Source organism: Pagrus pagrus (genome assembly GCF_965226575.1).
Source record: "Pagrus pagrus genome assembly, chromosome: 12".
Taxonomy (NCBI): Eukaryota; Metazoa; Chordata; class Actinopteri; order Spariformes; family Sparidae; genus Pagrus; species Pagrus pagrus.
Genome location: NC_140196.1, coordinates 23,459,482 through 23,479,139, shown reverse-complemented (window position 1 = coordinate 23,479,139; position 19,658 = coordinate 23,459,482). Strand labels below are relative to the sequence as shown.

Genomic DNA, 19,658 nt, shown 5'->3' with positions numbered 1-19,658 from the left:
CAAGAATAAGATCCATTTGAGTTTTGCGCAAAGGTTGGCATGCATTCCAGCAAATGTTTGATTTCTAAGTGTGCTGTGCATGTACGTGACGACATGCAATGCCCAAAGTAAATGAAAGATCTGCTCCCAGCTGCAAATTAAAAGAAAATCACTCATTATGGACGGTTGTGAGAAGATCTTAGAAAAATACGACACGAAGAACTGGATCAAAACTGAATCTTAAATCTCCGTGTGAAGTTTAATTAGCAGCCTCGGTGAATGATGTCCGTCGCTGCATGCGAGGCATCATTTCGCGTTAAAGCACTTTGATTTCATGTTTACGGATTGCAAAAAGCAGTTCACTATGACAGCATGAGATTCGTATATGGAACTGAGGCAGAGTAAGAGACAGAGACTAAGTGGAGAGGAAAGTAGACACCTTGTTTTTTATATATTTTATCAGATGTTTTGGCATTTTTTTAAATCCACGCTCAGTTTTCATTTCGTTCTCCATTTCACACTTGCCCCAGCAGCTGGGGAAAAAAAACTAATATAGCACTATCTACACTTTCTGTTTTTATTTCAAAGCGCTCCACTCACAGACTGACACGGACTACAAAGGGTCTGCTATTGAATCCCTTTATGTTTAGGGCTTTTTTCACTATAGATATTATAGATACGAGCAGGGGGACATAAGTAGATAAGTAAAGAGAAATGTTTCTTCTGACAGCAGTAAAAACTAATCACACGTTGGGATCAAACGCTTTGCCTCTGAGGTTGATGCAACAAGTGTAAGGCGGAGGCAAGCCCATTGGTATGCAGCCTGTCAGCCGTGCTATACAGCCAGTCACACTCCACAAGGATCAAATATTCACACTACAACTCATCCATCTGGAACGCATGTTCTTACCATCAGACATCTGTCCTCTGGTGAAAAGGAATCCAAGCCTTACTCTATATAAAAACTACATATATGCTTTCAGTGTATACATATACAGCACTTTAATACTCATACTCAAGGTTAAACTTTAAATGTGAGTCATTCTGCCAGCCTGCAGATACACATCTGGTAAGATGTTTACACCCAGTCGAGTGAAACCAACACAAAACACTCTGCAGACACAAATCTGAAGAGGGGAACTGGCTCAGTTCCAGCACACCTTGCATCAGTGTCTCATTGCCATAGATGACACCCCTCCGCCACCCCCACCCTAACCACCCCCTTCTCCCTCCACCCTCGTCCTTAAATGTCTCATGTAACGAGTCTTTGATAGGATCCTCACAGCAGCACTATCGCCTCAGTCACGCATGCGGCAAAGCGCCTTGGTAAATATTGAATCGTCAAGTAAATATTGAATCCATGATTGACTGAACAACTCAATCTGAAGACTGAGCTGCTGCAAGGAGCAGACGCTCATAACGCAGCTGATAGGATTACTAAATAGTGCTCGTCTCCATCACCCACTCTCCTCGGGCGCTGCCCCTGCAGGCTGCTGCCAGGGTCATTATTCTAATCTGAATTAAACAATTCGGTACAAGAGGGACCGTGATGTTTGGAAAAAAAATCTTTAAGAGGCAGATGGCAAGGACCCCGGGCCAAATTTGCTGAACCTTTCTGAACTAACCAGTTTAGGGGTGAATTATTTAAAATAATACCCTTTTTTTCAGGCAAATTCGAATGTCTTCCTCAAAGCAATTCTCCTTGCTTATAAAAGGCAAGAGTGCTCCTCAGACTAGAACCCCATTTTGAAGGGGCAGAGCGGACTTTAAATGGAGATTAGAGTACTTTTTGTACATACAAACTGTTTCCTACAGGCTCTCTGTAGCCATGCTCTGACTTTCAATCTCAGATGGTTATTGTCACTCCAACATCTCACTGCAATGTGAGTGCAAAAACCGCCCTCCCCATCTCTGCTCTTACCTCTTATTTCATTCCTATTCCGAGCACTCCTGTCACATTGTGCACTATCTTTCTCCAGTCAGAGAAATATCATCGGGTCACTGTGGCTGTGACATGCACTCGGTCATGGCTTTTCAGGTGTGAATGGAATGAACAGGGGTTCTTTCAAAAGTGGCAGATAATTTTATAATCCTCTTTAATTTCTTGTTTAATTTGAAAAAGGGATCATTGCTCATATTTGTGTGAAATAACACCCACACCTCACTCTGGCTCATCTCACTCTTCTGCTTTCCAACAATGACGCCACACTGTTCTCATTAACTTAGCTGATAAACAGTATTGAGTCTTTGCGGGGTAGACGCTGTGTGTTACACAGACGCCGCCATTCATCAATGTCAACACGAAACAGGACAGCGTTTACATTTCTTTATTCGTAACCGCTCTCTCAGATATACTGTAGATTTTGATGTTCTACCAGCTGAGGTGGTAAACAGGGTCGACTTTTGATGGATTTCAAGCTGTTTCGCCCCAGAAACCCACTTTTCTTTTCCACCATAATTTTTGTGTTGGATGAATTTATTTGAAGAATCCACCTTTTCTGAATTTCACAGTGTATTGCCTCACTAACCGGAGGCTCTCTCTTTCCTGACATCGGGTGCAAGCACAGGTGGGTGTGACCGGCAAATTTTTGGCAATATGGAAAGGAGATTGAAGCAGGATGAATACGTAATTAGTTGGTGGAATAGATTATTCACAGGCAGTTTTCAGTTATGGCTGTACCCGTCAGCCTTCTTATCCCCTTTACAAGCAGACATTTTCCTAATGAGGCGAGAGGACCGTACAGGCCTGTAGAAGACTGCTCTTCTCTGGAAAGAGCAGAGTCCCAAAGCAGCAACACAGTACGCACGCCTCGAATATGAATAGACAGCATCCCTAATAGGCAGATTATGTCTTCTTTTCATGTTGCACAATGCAAGCTGTCTCTATTTGTACTGTTCCAAAGCTTATATTTTTGTATGCTCAAATGATTAAATATATTGTATTCTGTAAGTTCACACAATCGAGCCACGACTGCAAATACCAAGATAAAAACAATAGCCTGTTTAAGCCACTTACATGATTACATAACTTGGAAGCTCCCCATAATAATAATAACCACAGTATCATCATTATAACCCACACTGTTTGACCTGTGCATAATTACATTGTATTTATGTAATTACATTACATCTCTTCAATCAGAGACTGCAGATGGAACGTATGTGCTGTAACATTCCTGCTGCTGAATGATGGCTGCCGGTATTTAACCAACAAAAAGGAAAAACCTTCATGCGTCAGAAGCAGCGGTGGTGACAGTATTATTCAAAATTATCCATTAATCGAACCAATTACACATTCTGTCTGCATTGCACTTACATTCCGGTCCCATTTGCATTTGATTTGGGGATTTTTTGGAGAGGTCTGCGCGCACATATCCGCCAACGCGAGCCATGAAATTTTCTCCGTCTGGTCTGAGGCGAAAACAGAGATGCAATTTCATGCCAAAAGTAATAAAATTGAACAGCACCACCTGACCTGCCTGCTCCTCACAAAAAGTGGAGACCAAGTGCATTTGAGTACTCGTATAAAACTTCTACTGAAAGGCGTGTATGTTGTAAGATCCTGGTGGGCACCGAGCAGGATTTCAACATTTACTTAGCTGAAAACTGTGTAATATTCTGTCTGAACATCTTATTGCCATCTTTTCAACTGGCTAAAATGTGGTTACAACATGGACGTGTCATAAAATAAAAATTTGTGTAACCTTTTTTATTAATTTGTCCAGTGGTAGGTTAAAAGAGAGACAATACTGATCAGAATTAAGGTATTTCTCCAAAGTCATATCGCACTTTTAACACATTTAATGTTAAATGTAACGTGTCTTAAACATGAAACTATAAAGGCTGTGAGTTGCCAACAGGAAGTTTCCAGAACATCATAACAGACCATATTAAAATGGCGGCCATTTTCCTCCAATGTCAGGCTCTGGGTGGGAAGCTCGAAAGCTGGGACGATGTTAAGCTGCTGTGTTTCAGGTTTCAAGTCACAAACGCAATGACAAATTATTATCATTAAAGAAAAAGGATGATGGATGGTGAAAATCTGAAGGGACATCAGGCCAGATTTTGAGGTAAGACAACATATTTGATACCAGTTAGCTTGATAACATTAGCATTCGCTCACTTCCTAGCTAACACTATGTTTGATGACATCCAGTGTGTTTTATTTCCAGGCAAAAATAAATGCATCCAAGATGTGTGTTGATATATTAGAAATCATTTACACCTTTCCTTGCATATCGTACAACACTATCAAACTGTAATTTTAGCTAGAAAGTGGTTGCACGCTAACGTTAGCTGTTGTCTGATGGAAGCTAGTGGGTTATCAAATATGTTGATTTACATTGAAATATGGCCTGACCGCTCACTAATAACAACAATTTGTCAGATTCCCTACTTTTATATGACTTGCAACCTGGAACACAGTGGTACGAAATTTGAGCTTCCCAATCTGAGCGGTAAGTCAGAGGAAAAATGGCCGTCCTGTGAATTACATTAATGTAAAATAAGACATTGCGCTTACCGCAGCAAAGCTCATTTCAAGTACTTTTACAGATGTGACTACTCAGAATCAGGACTTGTGGAGCAAGTTGCACAAGAGATGAGTTAAATAGGAGGCTTCATGCCATGAGAGAACATGGTGCAGTTGTACCCCTGGGGGTAAAATGGCCGTTTACTATTCAGAGGGTTGGTGGTTTGATTCCAGCAGTAAAATAAGTTATTGCAGAATTTCCAATAGACACATTTTTCATTCTCTACAATGTGCAAGTTGTCATTTTGGAGCCTGACAAAGAGGAATTTACATTTCTCAGCTGAAAGGAAGTATTGCAAAACCTGGTGAAATATATTCTGAATGTGAATTTATTCAACGTCCTCAAATACTCTTTTCAACCACTTTTGAACATCTCTTTAACGGTGACCATAGCTTTTTTTTTTTTTTTAAATGTCTGTCTAAAGGAAAAATGCTCATTGCAAAGTGTCATTCATGTCATGTGCGTGTCATTTTTCATGTGCTTTAGATACAAAACACTTTATGTCAAAGTTGGTTCACCGTCATACATCTACATCGGACTCAACATTACATAATTATTTTGGGGACTGGAGGCTGTTAAAGGTAAAAGGAGGTAAAGAATGTGGCCTACATATAAAGTAACTACAGCAGTGCAAATGTCCTTCACTTTGTGCCGCTTTTAGCTCGCAAGTGCACTGAAAGGCCCTTTAGAAACTATGTCTAGGTGCTACAATCTGAAAAGGGCACTGAGGAATCCCCAGAGGATCGTATTCTGACTTGTGCTACATGGACACAAAGCTATGTTGAAACTATGCAGAGGGGAATATTTTACTTTCCTCCCTCTCGCACCTGCCAGCCAGGTCACCAGATTTCTAACATTAGCAAATGTTTTCAGAGGGGATCTCAGAGTGCCTTTGCAAAAGTGTACGAGCCTAAAGAGAAGCACAGCATATGCCTCTTCTATTAACATATCATATGGATGTGCATCATTGACTTGTTCATTCATTAGAGCTGGAACAGGTTAATCTCTGTTTTTACTTAATTATATTTCAAGTATATTAAGTGCTTTAATTTGGCAATCGCTTGAGGCATAAGGTGTTGCTTGTTTTGAATACAATATTAGTTCGGCTCAATAAAATGAAGCTGTCAAGACTGCTTTTATAAAACTGAACTGAATGTACTGAATGGATCACGGTCTGAATGGCGAACATTTAATGTTACAGATCTTGTGTGTGTTTTACTGAACCTTAACTACAACTGCTGTTGATGAAATTGTTCTTGATGCTATCATTTCTTATAACAGTCAAAGTTGTTTTTTCTTCAAAAGATGATTTTTTTAAAATAATACATCTACAGAGCTTGAAGAGAGGTGCGGAATAAAAGGATCTCTTTTCTTTAAAAACATTATTATGATTGTGAATCAATACATTTAAATGTTTGTTGGGTCCAAAATGATTGTTTTGTTTATGTCTGTGTAAGAATTCTGACAGACAAAAAAACCCATAAGAATGGCTGAGTACTGCCCAAACGCTCGCTACCTAGCGTTAGCAATGTCAACATTTGCTAGGTAGCGTTAGCAACGTTAGTTAGCATGAGCAACGTTACCTAGTACACAAACTGGCAAGCACTTGAGGGGGAGGATGATTTGAACGTGAACTCAATGGAAGGGGGGATGAAATGTCACATTTAGTAGCTGAATGTTATCAATAACACCTTTAAATATTGATGACTAAATGAGCAACACTAGAGTTAAAAAAATGTCTTTGCGTACTCATTATTTATCTTAGTTAACAAACAAAACTTCTCTTTCATCAGGATTGTGTGGGTGTGGTCTGATCAGATTTGACTGACACAAAGCAAACAACCCACCAACTGTCGTCAGGTTCACTTTCAAATGTTGCTCAATCCGGATTGGTGCACAGACGTATGTGACATCATTATGTTCCTACTTGGCACCACCCATTTCAAACAGGTGAAAAAAATATAGACATCTGTCATATCAAATGACTACAACTGGTAAAAACTTTGGCAGAAAATATTGTATTTATGTAGGATCCAATCACTCATTGTGAAAAGTTGATTTAGAAAATAATATATTTTCAGGGCCTAATTAGCTTTGAATGTGAAATGAATCACATAAATACTTGTGTGTGTGTACATTTATTAAGAAACAATTGAACAACTCAGACGTTTCCATTTACTCTAATTTGGTACTGGACAGATGATTGGAATCATTTTGTGTGGTGATACGATAAAAACCAACAACTTTGGATTACAGTCAATCAAAATTGAGCAATTCTTTGAATCAGCTGCAGAAAGCTCTGCGTGGTCGTTCTGATCTTAGATGTCTTATTCAGACTCATAAATAAACCCTCACTCACTTAACTTGGTACTCTGAGGTTCATCTATTGAAACTTTTGTATTGCACCTACTGAAATGAAGCAGGTTTTCTCAACATAAAACAGCAATTTACTGTAAGGGTTCATTCTGGTGAAGGCTAAAAGACTGTGCACAATGGTAACATACTGTGAATGGACTCTTAACAGACATAATGCTATGACAGTGCTTTAGTATCAAAACCTCATGCTGAAGACATCTATGACTGCATTAACATGCTCATTGTATGTCAAATATTAATTCATGTCCCACTTTAAGTGCCTGTTATACTAGTTGTTTATATTCCAGTTCATATAATGGAGGTTTTAAATCTCCAATGAGTCCATTACTGGTTTAATTGACCTGCCAATAATTTATATTTTGTGTTTTTCACATTCCTCACAGTGTAAGGGAGGTTTTTCTGTGCAGGCTGTGCAGTCTACCTATTCAAATCTGTTGAATAAAATACCTTCAGACAGTCCATCCCTCTGAGATAGAAATAATAAAACACACTGTCTAGCTGTGGTCAAGAGGGACATCCATCATGTTGGAGCTTGACAGCAGTGACTGGTTGGTGTTTTATTCTGATTGAACACCGAACCAATAAAATGCTACAGCCTTACTTCGTATACAGAACGTGACTCCAATAACCCTCTCAATCAAAGTAAAGTCTTATCCAAGCTATTAAGATTATTTTTTATTATCTCTGCTCTCATTACTCAATCACAGTGGAGAAAGGACATGAAGGATGGGATAAAGAAATGTGTGTGACATGACACAAAGACTCCAGGCTGAGTTCGGTGTGTCAGTCAAATGAGCAGCCGGGAAGCCTCACCAAATCCGGGATTGTAATTTTGTTACCTCATGTTCAGCTTTGTACAAAGGGTACCTGGTCAAACTATAATAACAGTACCTCTGTGTTGTCTTCTGGTCTAAAGATTAAATGTAATCATCTTTCCATTATGACTTTTCACTGCTGCCTGGATGGCAGATGGCATTGTAATAGCAAACAAATTGGGTTTCTGTAGACGACTAAGCAAGTCAGATCACAGCAGTAAGTTCAGATGATCATATTATGGGACAGCTTTAAGCAGCTTTCCTTGGAGGTTAAACTAGTTTATGTACAAGAATTCATTTTTTGGTGGCTAAAAGGACACAGGAATTAGAAACATATCAAAAGCTAAAAGTTCTCTACCATCGAGCACCAAGGTGTTCAATATTGAATGAGTAAATAAGACATAGTCCACTGATACCATGTTAAATAATTTAATACATTTTTAAAACTCAATTAGTTATTATGAAATTATTCAGTTCATTACTATTCAAAACATGTTCTTCTTAAAATGATGTTTTTTTATTTCATGATGGCATATTTTACTCAATGACACTTTTCTTTCATGGTGTCACTTTTCTTGCCAGTGTCAGCAGTGTTTACCCTCATAGCTTTCAGCAATTCACATGTGGCCTCCGTCCCCGCAGTGGGCTAAACAGCTGCTATTAAACCCATGTTGGCAACGACAATTTGGCTGTGTCCAAAATCGCTCCTTACAGTTGTGTGTCCATCTCTGGGAACATCTTCAGAATCACAATAGCTACTTTTCAATGGACCCTAATATTCATCTGATAATCAGAATAAACACCCAATCAGAATAAAAATGCCTCATGTAAACACCTCAACAGGAAGAGACAGATCTGATCTGGCCCCATCTGAATGAATTTTCAATCAGATTGTCCGGGGTGGTGTAAACCTTTGATATTCAGATCAATAGGAATATATTAACCATGTAAACGCGTATTACGATCTTTTACTCTGGTTGGAATAAATATATTCTTTCTGCACATGCTTGACCCACGTGGGGGTAACATCATAGGTGATGTTGATGGAGGCACAAAAACATAGCAGGAGCAAAAACTGGTCTGTGGTCAATAGAACTCATTTGTTGGAGGTCCTAAAGGAAGTTAAAGATTGTTGGACACCTAGATGATAGAAAGGCTTGAAATTATGTTGTTAATTATGTTTTACAAATAAGTGTTCGAAAAGATGAACAAAGCCGGAATCCACCAAACCAGTGACCAAATCAAGAACCGCTGGAGAAGTTTGAAAGCAGGCTACTTACATTACAAGGCTCAAAGTCAAAGATATGTCCGACCCAGACTGACTTACATATGATCTAATGGGAGAGCGACGATTGGCAAATATGATCTGCTACAGTGTGGATGTGGGGTTTGAGGATAACTTGTCTTAGGCTCTTGTTCCTTCTCGTTGACAGCAGCATTACTGGTAAGTTCAATCTTGACAGCTAATGCTAACGTCACAACATCAGCTAGATTAGATGCTTCACAGCAGGTGGAACCACTTTGTGTGTGTCAAAAAAGTTAGGCTATATTCTGATTCAGTGATTTGGGCCATGTAAACACATCTATTCAGATTGCGTTTTTTAGTGTCCATGTAAACAGTTAAGTTGGAATCTCTAATCAGTTAGCTGCTGTTGCTAACGCTGGCTTCATAGCCTACTTAACTGAATAAAAAATCCTGGCCCAACCAAACTAGTTAGCTGTTTAGTGCCATGTGTAGCCTTGTTAAGCTGAATAAAAGAAAAGTTTGGTTATTGTATTGTATTGTAGGCACCGTGTAACAGCTGCAGCCTTCATTAGGTTTCTCCAGCTTCCGAGAGCTAGCTGGGAAGAGTTGGTGACATGTTGGCTGATGACAACTTACTTCAGTAAAAAGTGGTATTATAAAATAAGAGTGCAGCTGGGAAAAATACCAGAATTAAATAACAACAGACTTTAAAAGAAAGACCTTGTGAAATAAATGATAATAGAATGAAATAAAATAATTAGCATTTAATTATAAAGAGCTTTTCACAATAGCGAGTTGAGATAAATCAAAGTTTTAACTTCTAAGTTGAATGTATTAATTTCTATTGGTCATTCCCATTTTTCACTTTACTCATATGATTAATTACTTCAGATTTTTCAATTAATGTATTTGATACTGAACAGTCTTTCTCCTCCTCTTCCTCGTGCTCTATAAACCCACCCTCCCACTGCCCACCCTATTCCCAGTACCTATGTTTGCCATCTCAGGCACGGTGGCGCTGTAGGGGCCTTCGTCAAAGATAGGCGGGTTGTCGTTGATGTCCTGCACACGAATTATGAACTGTGACGAGGGCTCCAGGGCACGGTCCGTCTGCCTGTCGGTGGCCGTGGCTATGAGACGGTACTCGTCCTTCTCCTCACGGTCCAGTGGCTTGGTGACGTGGATGTTCCCCGTCTTCTCGTCTATCACGAAGACCGAGCCCGCCCCCTCGCCTCGCAGGACATATTTAGTACGTCCATCATTTCTGTCCATGTCGGTGTGGAGCTAGGTGAGAGAGGATGGGGATCAGGGGAAAAGTAAGAGGAGAAAAAAAAAAGGAAGACAGAAAAGGTGGGAAACAGAAATTAGAAGGAAGTGGGAGGTAAGGACAGACAGGAACAGAAAGAAAGACAAGAGTAAACACCAGTTAAAAATTAAGTTTGTTTTTTTGGGACAGGCGGTGAAGACAAAACAAGCAGATTATCCCCTGCATGCCTCCAGGCCATAATGAATTTAAGAGGAGGCAGACAAAAGAAGTAGTCTCAATACCTCCCTCTCTCACACACACACTTTCCTCCCATTGTACTATCTCAACTCTGTCTTCCTGCAGTATGAGCAGTTATGAACCAGGATCTCCTTAATCTCAATGATCCCCAGAACACATACTCTCCTGCTCACTCTTAAAGCCTCTTTTCACTTCCCGGCAGCTGTGGACGGCAAGAGTTTACTAGTCCGTGCACATGCAGTGTCCTGGCTATTTAATGAAAGCACCAAATCACAGGAATAATGAACAGTAGACCAATCAATTATTCCCTAACTAATAGGTGTGTATGAAGGAGGGTGGAGGGGTGCATGGCAGGGGGACATGCTGTATCGATCGCAGCCCTATGTTGAGCTTTATTGGATCAGCGCCTGGCGGGAAGGCAGAGCAGCAGAGCGACCAGCGTCCTCTCATGCAGGGAGAGGTAATATCAGGGAAGGCTCCATACTGTCCTCCATCCCCGCCAAGAGAGTCACGCCAGCGGGGTGCGCCCAGCACATCAAGATTCAATCTCATTACCCTGCACCTACGTGGACTGAATAGCAACTGTGATTAAAAAAAAAAAAAAAGGGTGCTAAATTAGCCCCCCACTCGCAAGAAAGTGTGACATTGTGACTTTAGACAGAGAGAAGAGCAGAGAGGCAGCTGGGGAGGGGATGGGGGTTTAGCTCAGGAAGGCATTGTTGCGTGGCAACAGCTAAGCACATTTGCAAAATGAAATGAGAATGGTTACTGTGAATCGAAATGTTCATTTACTTTGAGGATCGCTATTTTTCAAGGGGGGAAATAGCATGGATACGCCAGCTTTCCGGGGGGTAAACGATCATTTCGGATGTTGACAAGGTTGTTTATAGCTAAGAAAGCAATCATAAGTTCAGACCGTCTGAAAGTTGAGAGCTAAAACTGTGTGAACAATTTGGCGCGACGTCAAAAGTTAAACAACACTTCACCTTCAAAAAGAAACCTGTATTTAAATGACAATGCAAATTGGAAAATCTGAAAGCACTTTAGCCACATGGAGGGTGTTATGTGAGAGCAGGTTGCACTCAGGAAACTAGAAATAGCATTACTGCTGTTCTGAAGTCCGACTCTGTGTCAGTGCGTCCGGTAATGTAACTGAAGGAGTTTATCTTTGATCAGCTATGCCACGTCTAGCTTTAGCATGTTCATGCTAGCTCTGTTTCTGTAGTATTGTGACCATAACTAATGCGACCGTGTGTTAAAGTGACAGTTCACCTGAAATCTTTAACTTTAAGTCTCAAAAACTCTAAAATTAGCTTATGAAAATTTTATAGTTTGCTCATTCATAAAGTAGGCAGTGGTCAGTTTGGATTCTTGTGTTTTTAAAAAAAGCCTCCACAAAAACATCTCAAAGCACTCTCTGCTGTCCAACCATAAGTTCTGTTTTTAAAGCACCTGAAGACTCTTCATTTACAAGTTCCCGTAAAGAACAATGACCAAAAAAAGGCAAAACAGTCTTCAAGTAATGTTCATTGAATTGAATTATAATGCAAAAGTGCTTTGAAATTTGTTGACATTTTGATATTTTTCCACTGTGATGACTCTCCAAAGATAGATTTAGGCAGCGAGTAATTTGAATGTGTCATTACATAACTTGTCAGTATGGACTTTTCATAGCAACAGCAGCTTTAGAGTTTATTTTTGCACTTTTTTGTCCATTTTTAATGCCTGTCAGTTCAAACACTCTTGGTCAATAGGCTTTTTTCCACAGCGGACATTTTGACTTGTCATAGAAGGAAAAGCACAGGTGTGACTTCTGACATTAACAATGACTGTGCTTTATTAGAGTGCCCCAGTCAGCCATGACAGTGTAACACTGAGCCATCATGCACAATACCAAAACCCTGACACTGAAGCAGCTATTGTATTATTCATACCTGTACTATTTTTCCCTGTTACATGCCAAAATGCATTTTGTAAAAAAGTCCGATCCGGACCCTGACGCAAGCTTTCTGTCCAGCGGCTCTCCACTTCCTCAGTCGTTTAATGAGCACCTGTCTGCACATGTGCCCCTAACTCACCAAAAGCAGCCACTCTCTAAATTTACCTGCCCCAAAACACTGCCTGATTTTAATGATAGTTTGACTTGTCAAAGCAGGAAAAGCCCAGGTGGAATTTATAACATTAATGACAGCTGCATTCAATTTAGGTGAACTAGGGCTCGGTTATTTCCTGGGACATTTAATAGAATGGAGCTCTCGTTAACGTTATTGGTCACACCTGTGCTTCTCCTGCTTTGACAAAATGTCCGCTGTAAAAAGGATTTATTGTCTGCCTATTCCGTATGTTCTGGACACATATTATTGAAGTAAGCCTTACTTTTGACCTGCTTTTGTTTTAAACCCCACACAACACCAACCAGAACTGTGACATGGCTTGATATTATAAATTCAAATAATAATTTAAGGACGGTCTGTACTAATACGCTGGCACCAGTGTGGATCTAAGGATCAATCTTCAATCAGATCTCACTGCCCAGCTCCAATATGTGTCAGTGCACCATCTATAGTTATAGTCAAATAAATCAAATGACCTCCCCATGCACCTCCCACAGGCTGCCTACACGAAGCTGTGAAACTGGTGGATGCTTCAATCTCCCTTTATGCCAAAATGACAGAAGGAAATGGTGTGCAATCAGTGCAGGGCAAATAAAATGGTGTGAGCTTGACCGCCTGAAAGTACCAGTGAGGCAAAAAACAAAATACAGAAAACACACCTTACATATCACTATCAAGGGAAGAATCTAGGTTTGCCTGCCACAAGTTATTTCCAGCCTTTTTTGTTCGTGTAATGCTCAAACTGCCAGTCCCCCCTCTCCCTTTCACATCAATTTAAACTAGACCTTATATGGAATTGAAATAAAAACTGACTTTTATTTTGAAGTAGACTCATCACAGGAAATGCAATGTGTTAGCACCGCTGACACATTGCATTTCAAAAATGCATCTGCAGAGCAAAGCAGTGGTCATTTTCTGCAATTGTTGACAGCACTACAGTTTGAAGCATGTCAGGGAGTAGATTAATTCAGTCTGTGGGAGTATTGAACAAGAAGGAGCTGTTAGATGAAGAGGATGCACATGTCCAACTTCTCAATGAGGTAACAACTCATTTTCTCTCATTAACATTATCAGGTTCTGTATTATGACTGCGTTTAAGTCTGACATATTGCCAAACAGGCTCTTTTGCTTTTTGCTTTGACAACAAATCCTCCGTCTAACTTCTGTTACTCTGCTGCTGGCCCTGCCGCTGCACGGAGTAGACGCCTCTGGCAGTTTGATATTGTAGAGTCTGTTGTAGGACTATTGATTTTTTTTAAATGCAGACTGGCTGTGGGGGCGGTGGATGTGGACATGTAATCATGTAAGCTGTTTGTAAGTTTTAAATAAGTGAAATATGCTTTTGTTAAATATTAGGAAAATATGAGCACAAGCATTGACAGACAGACATAAAGTTCAAATATCTGTCATTCTTTCAGTCCAAGGTTTCAAATAAGTTATTTAAGATTTGCAGTAACTGTTAAAACTGAATCATATAAAACTGTATACAAACTGCTGTATGCATTGTTGTATTATAATGTTAAAAATCAAAATAAACACTACATTTTCTGAAATATTGTGCTTTCTGCGCCATGATGGACGGCATGATTAGGCCAGCTCTCATCTGCTATCTTCCATGGAGGCCAACTGGGGCCAATTGACCAAAACACCGGGCTGGTCAGGACCACCACGGGAGCCCGGTTCTTCACTCTCCTTAACGAAGAACCATTTACAATCAAAGTCTTAACGGCCTGGCAGCTTAACGAGGGGACTTAACGAGCTTCTTAATGAAGCCCCAGCCATCATTACCACAGTGAGTGGTGGCAGCGCTGATTGAAAGCACTGCTCAGAGTCATTCTGCAGCAAGAGAGCCCAGCCTAAGGAAACCAAATCCATTTAAGGCTGACCTCTCACCCTAATCTGTTCCTCCAAGATTAATAGGAAATTATAATAAGGAAAATGCGCTTAACCAGATAAAATGGCGATGGATGTTTTATGGCTACAGAGGTGGCACAGCATTGGAATATCTTTCAGCCACCTGTCAGTGTGCAAAAATATCCAAACAATATTCTAACACAAGCAGCTATCACCATATTTCACATCCGCTTAACTTGAATAATATGACATCTCATAAGTTCTGCATTTCATATCCCCCTGATATACCATCAAATATATCAAGAGCCAAACAATATGAAGCCACTGGCCACAAAAGCCAAATTTACGGATGTGTCACCTCTGCTTGGAGAGAGATTTCAGCTTGATAAGCTGCCATTTCCATTTTCCCTGGCGCCAGTTGTGTATGCAACACCCAGCCTCCCCAGACTCCTAAATCTCTTCAATTACTTATATTATCATAAGGTAATATGCTTATACTCATATACTCAATTTCACATTTTTGCAATAACCATAAATCATGAAGCGAGGAGGAAAAGTACTCTCTGCCAACCTCTAAATCACTTAAATAACTAATATCCCATATACACAATTTCACATTTCTGCCGCACAATAAATCATGAAAACACCACGAAAATGTGTTTTTTTTCCACAGCTGTGCATTAGCCTAATGAATGTGGATGTTTTCCCCTCACAAAATTCAGCGGGTGTTTGTGTGCGTGGTTGCTTGATGTGTTTGTGTGAGACTGGAAGGGAGGTGAGGTTACAGTAGCAGGAAAAACGACAAACTGTAGAAAATCGGCTGGCAGCTCAGGTGAAACAAAAATGGGTGTGCTGCTGCACCGCTGAGTCTTGCAATTGGCAGCGAGGTTCAATTCTCCGAACACATAGGGGAGAGTTTGCAACGGCGCACAGGCAGGTGTGAGAATATCCCCAAATCTCCTCTGTGAGCCCATGGAGGAGGGGAAAGTTATTCATCTTCTGTGTGGCGACTTCAAAAGAAGCGAGGGCCTGCAGGATGACCGCGAAGCCCCGCTGGCCAGTCAAGTTTCTCAACGAGGCTGGGTGGAGGTATCGCCCGGGGCTGGGACTGAGCCAGCTCTTTCATATCAGCAAGGGAGGGCCAAGCAGGGCAGAGGGGATGGGGTCAGCCAATCGATTTGGAGCAGGCCCACCAATTCAGAGAGATGTCTGAAGAAACAGGCCGATCAGGGGAAAACGGCAGCAAAATTAATTTGGGACAGGGCCCGTATGAGTTCAGAGAGCTGGTTTGAAATGAAACTGCGCCTTGTGGCCAGCATACCTACCGCTGAGATAGCATTCGTTTTGCTTGAGGGTATGTCTACGTGTTTGTGTGTGTGCGTGAATATGTGTCCGATACTATACGTGAGCATTTTATCATCAGTCCAGGTGTGTGTATGTGTGTGTGTGTGTGTGTGTGTGTGTGTGTTGGTCACAGTAACTTTAAAGAAACTGGTGTAATGACACCGAGTCTCCTTCTGCCCTGGCTGAACCTCCACTTGGCACAGTCGCTGCAGAGTGGACGAGGAGCCAATGCGTGACTAAGAATGTGTGTGTGTGTGTGTGTGTGTGTGTGTGTGTGTGTGTCTGCTCGTGTACTTTGTGTGTACTTTGTGTGTGCCAGTGGCGCCTGACCTGGAGAGAGAAGAAACAGTTGAGAGCGGGCCAGGAAGTGTGTGGGGCGGTTAATAGAGCACAGCACAAAGCTGAGGCCAACATCTACACAGCGACTAATAATTAAAGTCCACAACACTCTGGGCTGACTGTGATCAGCTCTGCCATCATCAGATGACTTCGCTCTCTCCCATCTGGAGAGCAGCGGATCCCCATCTGGGCCTCAGGAGAGCGAGATAGAACACACACCTACATCTACACACACATAGACAAAGCTCTGCGTGGACACAGGTACTGTAGGCCAGTGTGATGTCTCTCAAATCCAAGGGTGGGATGTACTGCATCAGTACAACTTTGTGTTTAACTGGTGAGGGACTGTGTGAAAATGATTGGTTTTGGGAGAGACGCTGAACTTGTTTCAACCTCTTCAGCATTATTCATATATTCTTTTCTTTCTCCAAAAAAAAAAAAAAACATGTCTTGATGTCTCATCTTCACCTCCATTTTACCTTCAATGTGATAATGAAACAAAATAAGTTTCACATACAGTATACACATAATGGCATATTAGAAGTGAAATACAGAGGCACTTTATTTTACAGGTCAAATAATGGAGATTTCCTGAAAAGACCTATGCCATTTTGTACTAATTTGGAAGAAGAAGGGAATGTGCATTCATGACTTACTATTAGATATATCTAACTGGATGTGTACGTTTCCTTCATATATTCTATGCGGCTATTTCCAGGAAATGTACTGGAAATAACACACTTATGACAAAAAGGGCTACCAAATTAGCCTTTGCTACAATATTGAATACTAGAAGTTATTTTTAAACCAAGCTACTACAATGTAAATTTTTTGGGCTGTTTCAACCTTAAGATGTAAGTTCAACTGCTGCCTTACAGTTGCAGTATATGAGAATTTTAGTTGAAATATTAAAAACTAAAATGACTACCAGAATATGAAGAAATAACGGTTTTGATGTTGTGATGTTAATATAATGTGTCAAGATATAGACTGAAGTTAGCATGATAACCAGCTAGCCCTGCCCCATCCCGGGAGTTCAAAGTCTTCTTTGAAGTCTCCTTTTTTTCATTCAGGCAATTGTTGAATTAGTAAACTTAAGAAAACACGTTCAATAACCTTAAGATATTAAGTTGATCCAACAACTCTTTCATCATGCTGACAAACATAACATAAATGTCTGATTTATGTCTGAAGAGTCAGCTCTTGTTTTAACATTAAAGCAGCTGCAGCTGCTCCTATTGGAGCTGTTTTATTCCAGCACAGGTACAAAGACAACACAAAGAGCCGATTCTATCAAAGTGTGAAAGCGTAAGAGGACGATTCCGAATTCAATACTAACCATCTCGTGGTTTGCAGCTTTTTTTTATTCATGTAAAAACAAACAACCTTGACTTATCTTTAAGACACACATCAAATACTTTTTCTTAAGAAAAAGTGTCTCGGGAGTTTCACTTTTCAAACAATGCCTGCTGAAAGTCTGCTGATATTCTGATCATGTTTCTTTAGAAACTTATTTTAATGAGTTGGTTGAACTGTGCAGTTCATTTATCCCACTCATCATTTTCAGGTCAAAAGACTTAAAGTTGAATACATTTGAAATAAATACATGTTGTACATTTATATTAAGTTCACCAGAAACAGTCACTGAATAAGCAAACCAGGCAGAGGCGGCAGGTCTGTGGCTGCAGGGGGCTCCATCACCACAATATCACAGCCCCACCCCCACTTTCGAAATCATAAACGTGAAGATACCTGTAGATGATACTAAATGAGGTCTGACGCTGTAGCCTGATACGTATCAGATCAAATATCTGACTGCTGCATAGCCAGGCATTGTTGGATACTCAAGAGGGCTCAAATGGAAACTAATCATTTGCATACGGTCCCTAATAAGTCACTGATTTCATCAAAGGAAATAAAATCATAATTTTGGGTGTTATTGTCAAAGTCATAGCCGTAATTTCTGTCTCTAATAACACTGTAATCACCAATATAATTACTGGGATCTGGAAACGTCAGACAGCAAACGACACACTGACAATCATTAGTCAGAATTATTTAAAAGAGGAAACAAGGCAAACAGTCACAACCATTACAATTTACAGACGGAGCATCTGGTTCAACTTTACCCTGCTGTACTTGCTGTATTGCGCACAGTTTTTCAGCGCAACAAGAGATTTAATAACATTATATCTGCATGCATTCACAATTTTTCCTCCATATAAGGTGGATTACATCATTTCTTTACTCATGTGTTATTTACATCTGGCCTGATCATCTGGCAGCTTGTTTCTTGTCCTCAGATTTGTAGCTACTAGCTTACTGAGTATAATGAGTGCATGTAATACTATAGAAGACCCAAGTTATATTTATCCTCTAACTAAAGAAAAACTTTCACCACAATTCTAATAATTGTCATGCTGTGAAAGTACTCCCTATAGGCTAAAACAAACCATTATAACGACATAAAACATAACCACAACCATGTAAAGAATGCAAATTGTGCTCCTCACAGCTGTGACACACACGTGCATCCGTATGCATTTGCATGCGCTCGTTTCAACTTCTCGGCTCTCCTCTCCAATCAGTGCAGACACACGTAACCAAAACACCTTCCAATTATGCAGAGGCACTCGAACATAAACCCCCCACAGAAACAGAAGCAGAAAGCAGCCAGACTCTGAGGAGCACTTGTGACTTCAAAGGACAGACCTTTGTACTGTGACAAGTTTTAAATTCCGTCTGAACTTTCAATCAAACCCTTTCTCGGAGCGTGTGTGGTGGGGGAAATTCTCTTTTGTTCTGCGCTCGTAGTAAAATGTCAGACGGTATTGAAAACGGTCTCCTCTCGCTCCCCGTGTGTTTGTCTTACAGTGAGACACGGTTTAAAGACGTCACGGGGAGCAGAAGTTAATTGTTTAGCATTGATCCACTATTGATTCAGGATTGAAGTTCGGTTGGCGTCGATTGCCTCTTTAATTCAGTTGCGGTGTGGACATGCTGCCCTGTTCTCATTTGATCTAATTCAGCCTGTCTCTGGAGGGCACACTGGGTGGCCTCCAGTTCAGCACACGCCCCACACAGACACACACACACACACACACACACACACACCGCGAAATCTCCCTCAGTCACACTCACACACGCTTCCTCCCACTCACGCACTTCCTAACAGAACATTCATTATTCATCATTATTAGACTTTTCCTTTAGCACCATAAGCTGTTCAATACATCTCACCACTGTTCCCTTCCTCCGCAATACATTATTCAGGACAAAACTGTGCTTTTAGCCTCAGAGTATGCAAATCCCACTTTTGATTATCATAATCAGCTGATGTATGAAAGGGAGTGTGTGTGTACGTGTGTGTGGCGGCTCGTCGGGTGATTGTTTGTGTTTTATTGCTCCAGTGCTCCACTCTGGTGGGGTACACTTCACATCATATTTTTAGCCCAGGGAGACAAGCTCGGAAAAGGCCACTGAAGGCTTAACTCACTGCTGTACATTTAAAGGGCAAATCGCCCACATATATGCCACGGCATGCCACTGCCAAGA

General features: G+C 40.7%; 1 protein-coding gene across 2 annotated transcripts in view; it reads right to left on the bottom strand.

The window, feature by feature from the left end:
* cdh24b (cadherin 24, type 2b) overlaps positions 1–19,658 on the bottom strand; it is a 172,938-nt gene that overhangs the window by 84,780 nt on the left and 68,500 nt on the right. For both annotated transcript variants that reach the window (XM_084368131.1, XM_084368132.1), the window contains exon 3: positions 9,938–10,232. In XM_084368131.1, coding sequence (XP_084224257.1) covers positions 9,938–10,232 — 295 coding nt within the window. The remainder of the gene's footprint in view (positions 1–9,937; positions 10,233–19,658) is intronic.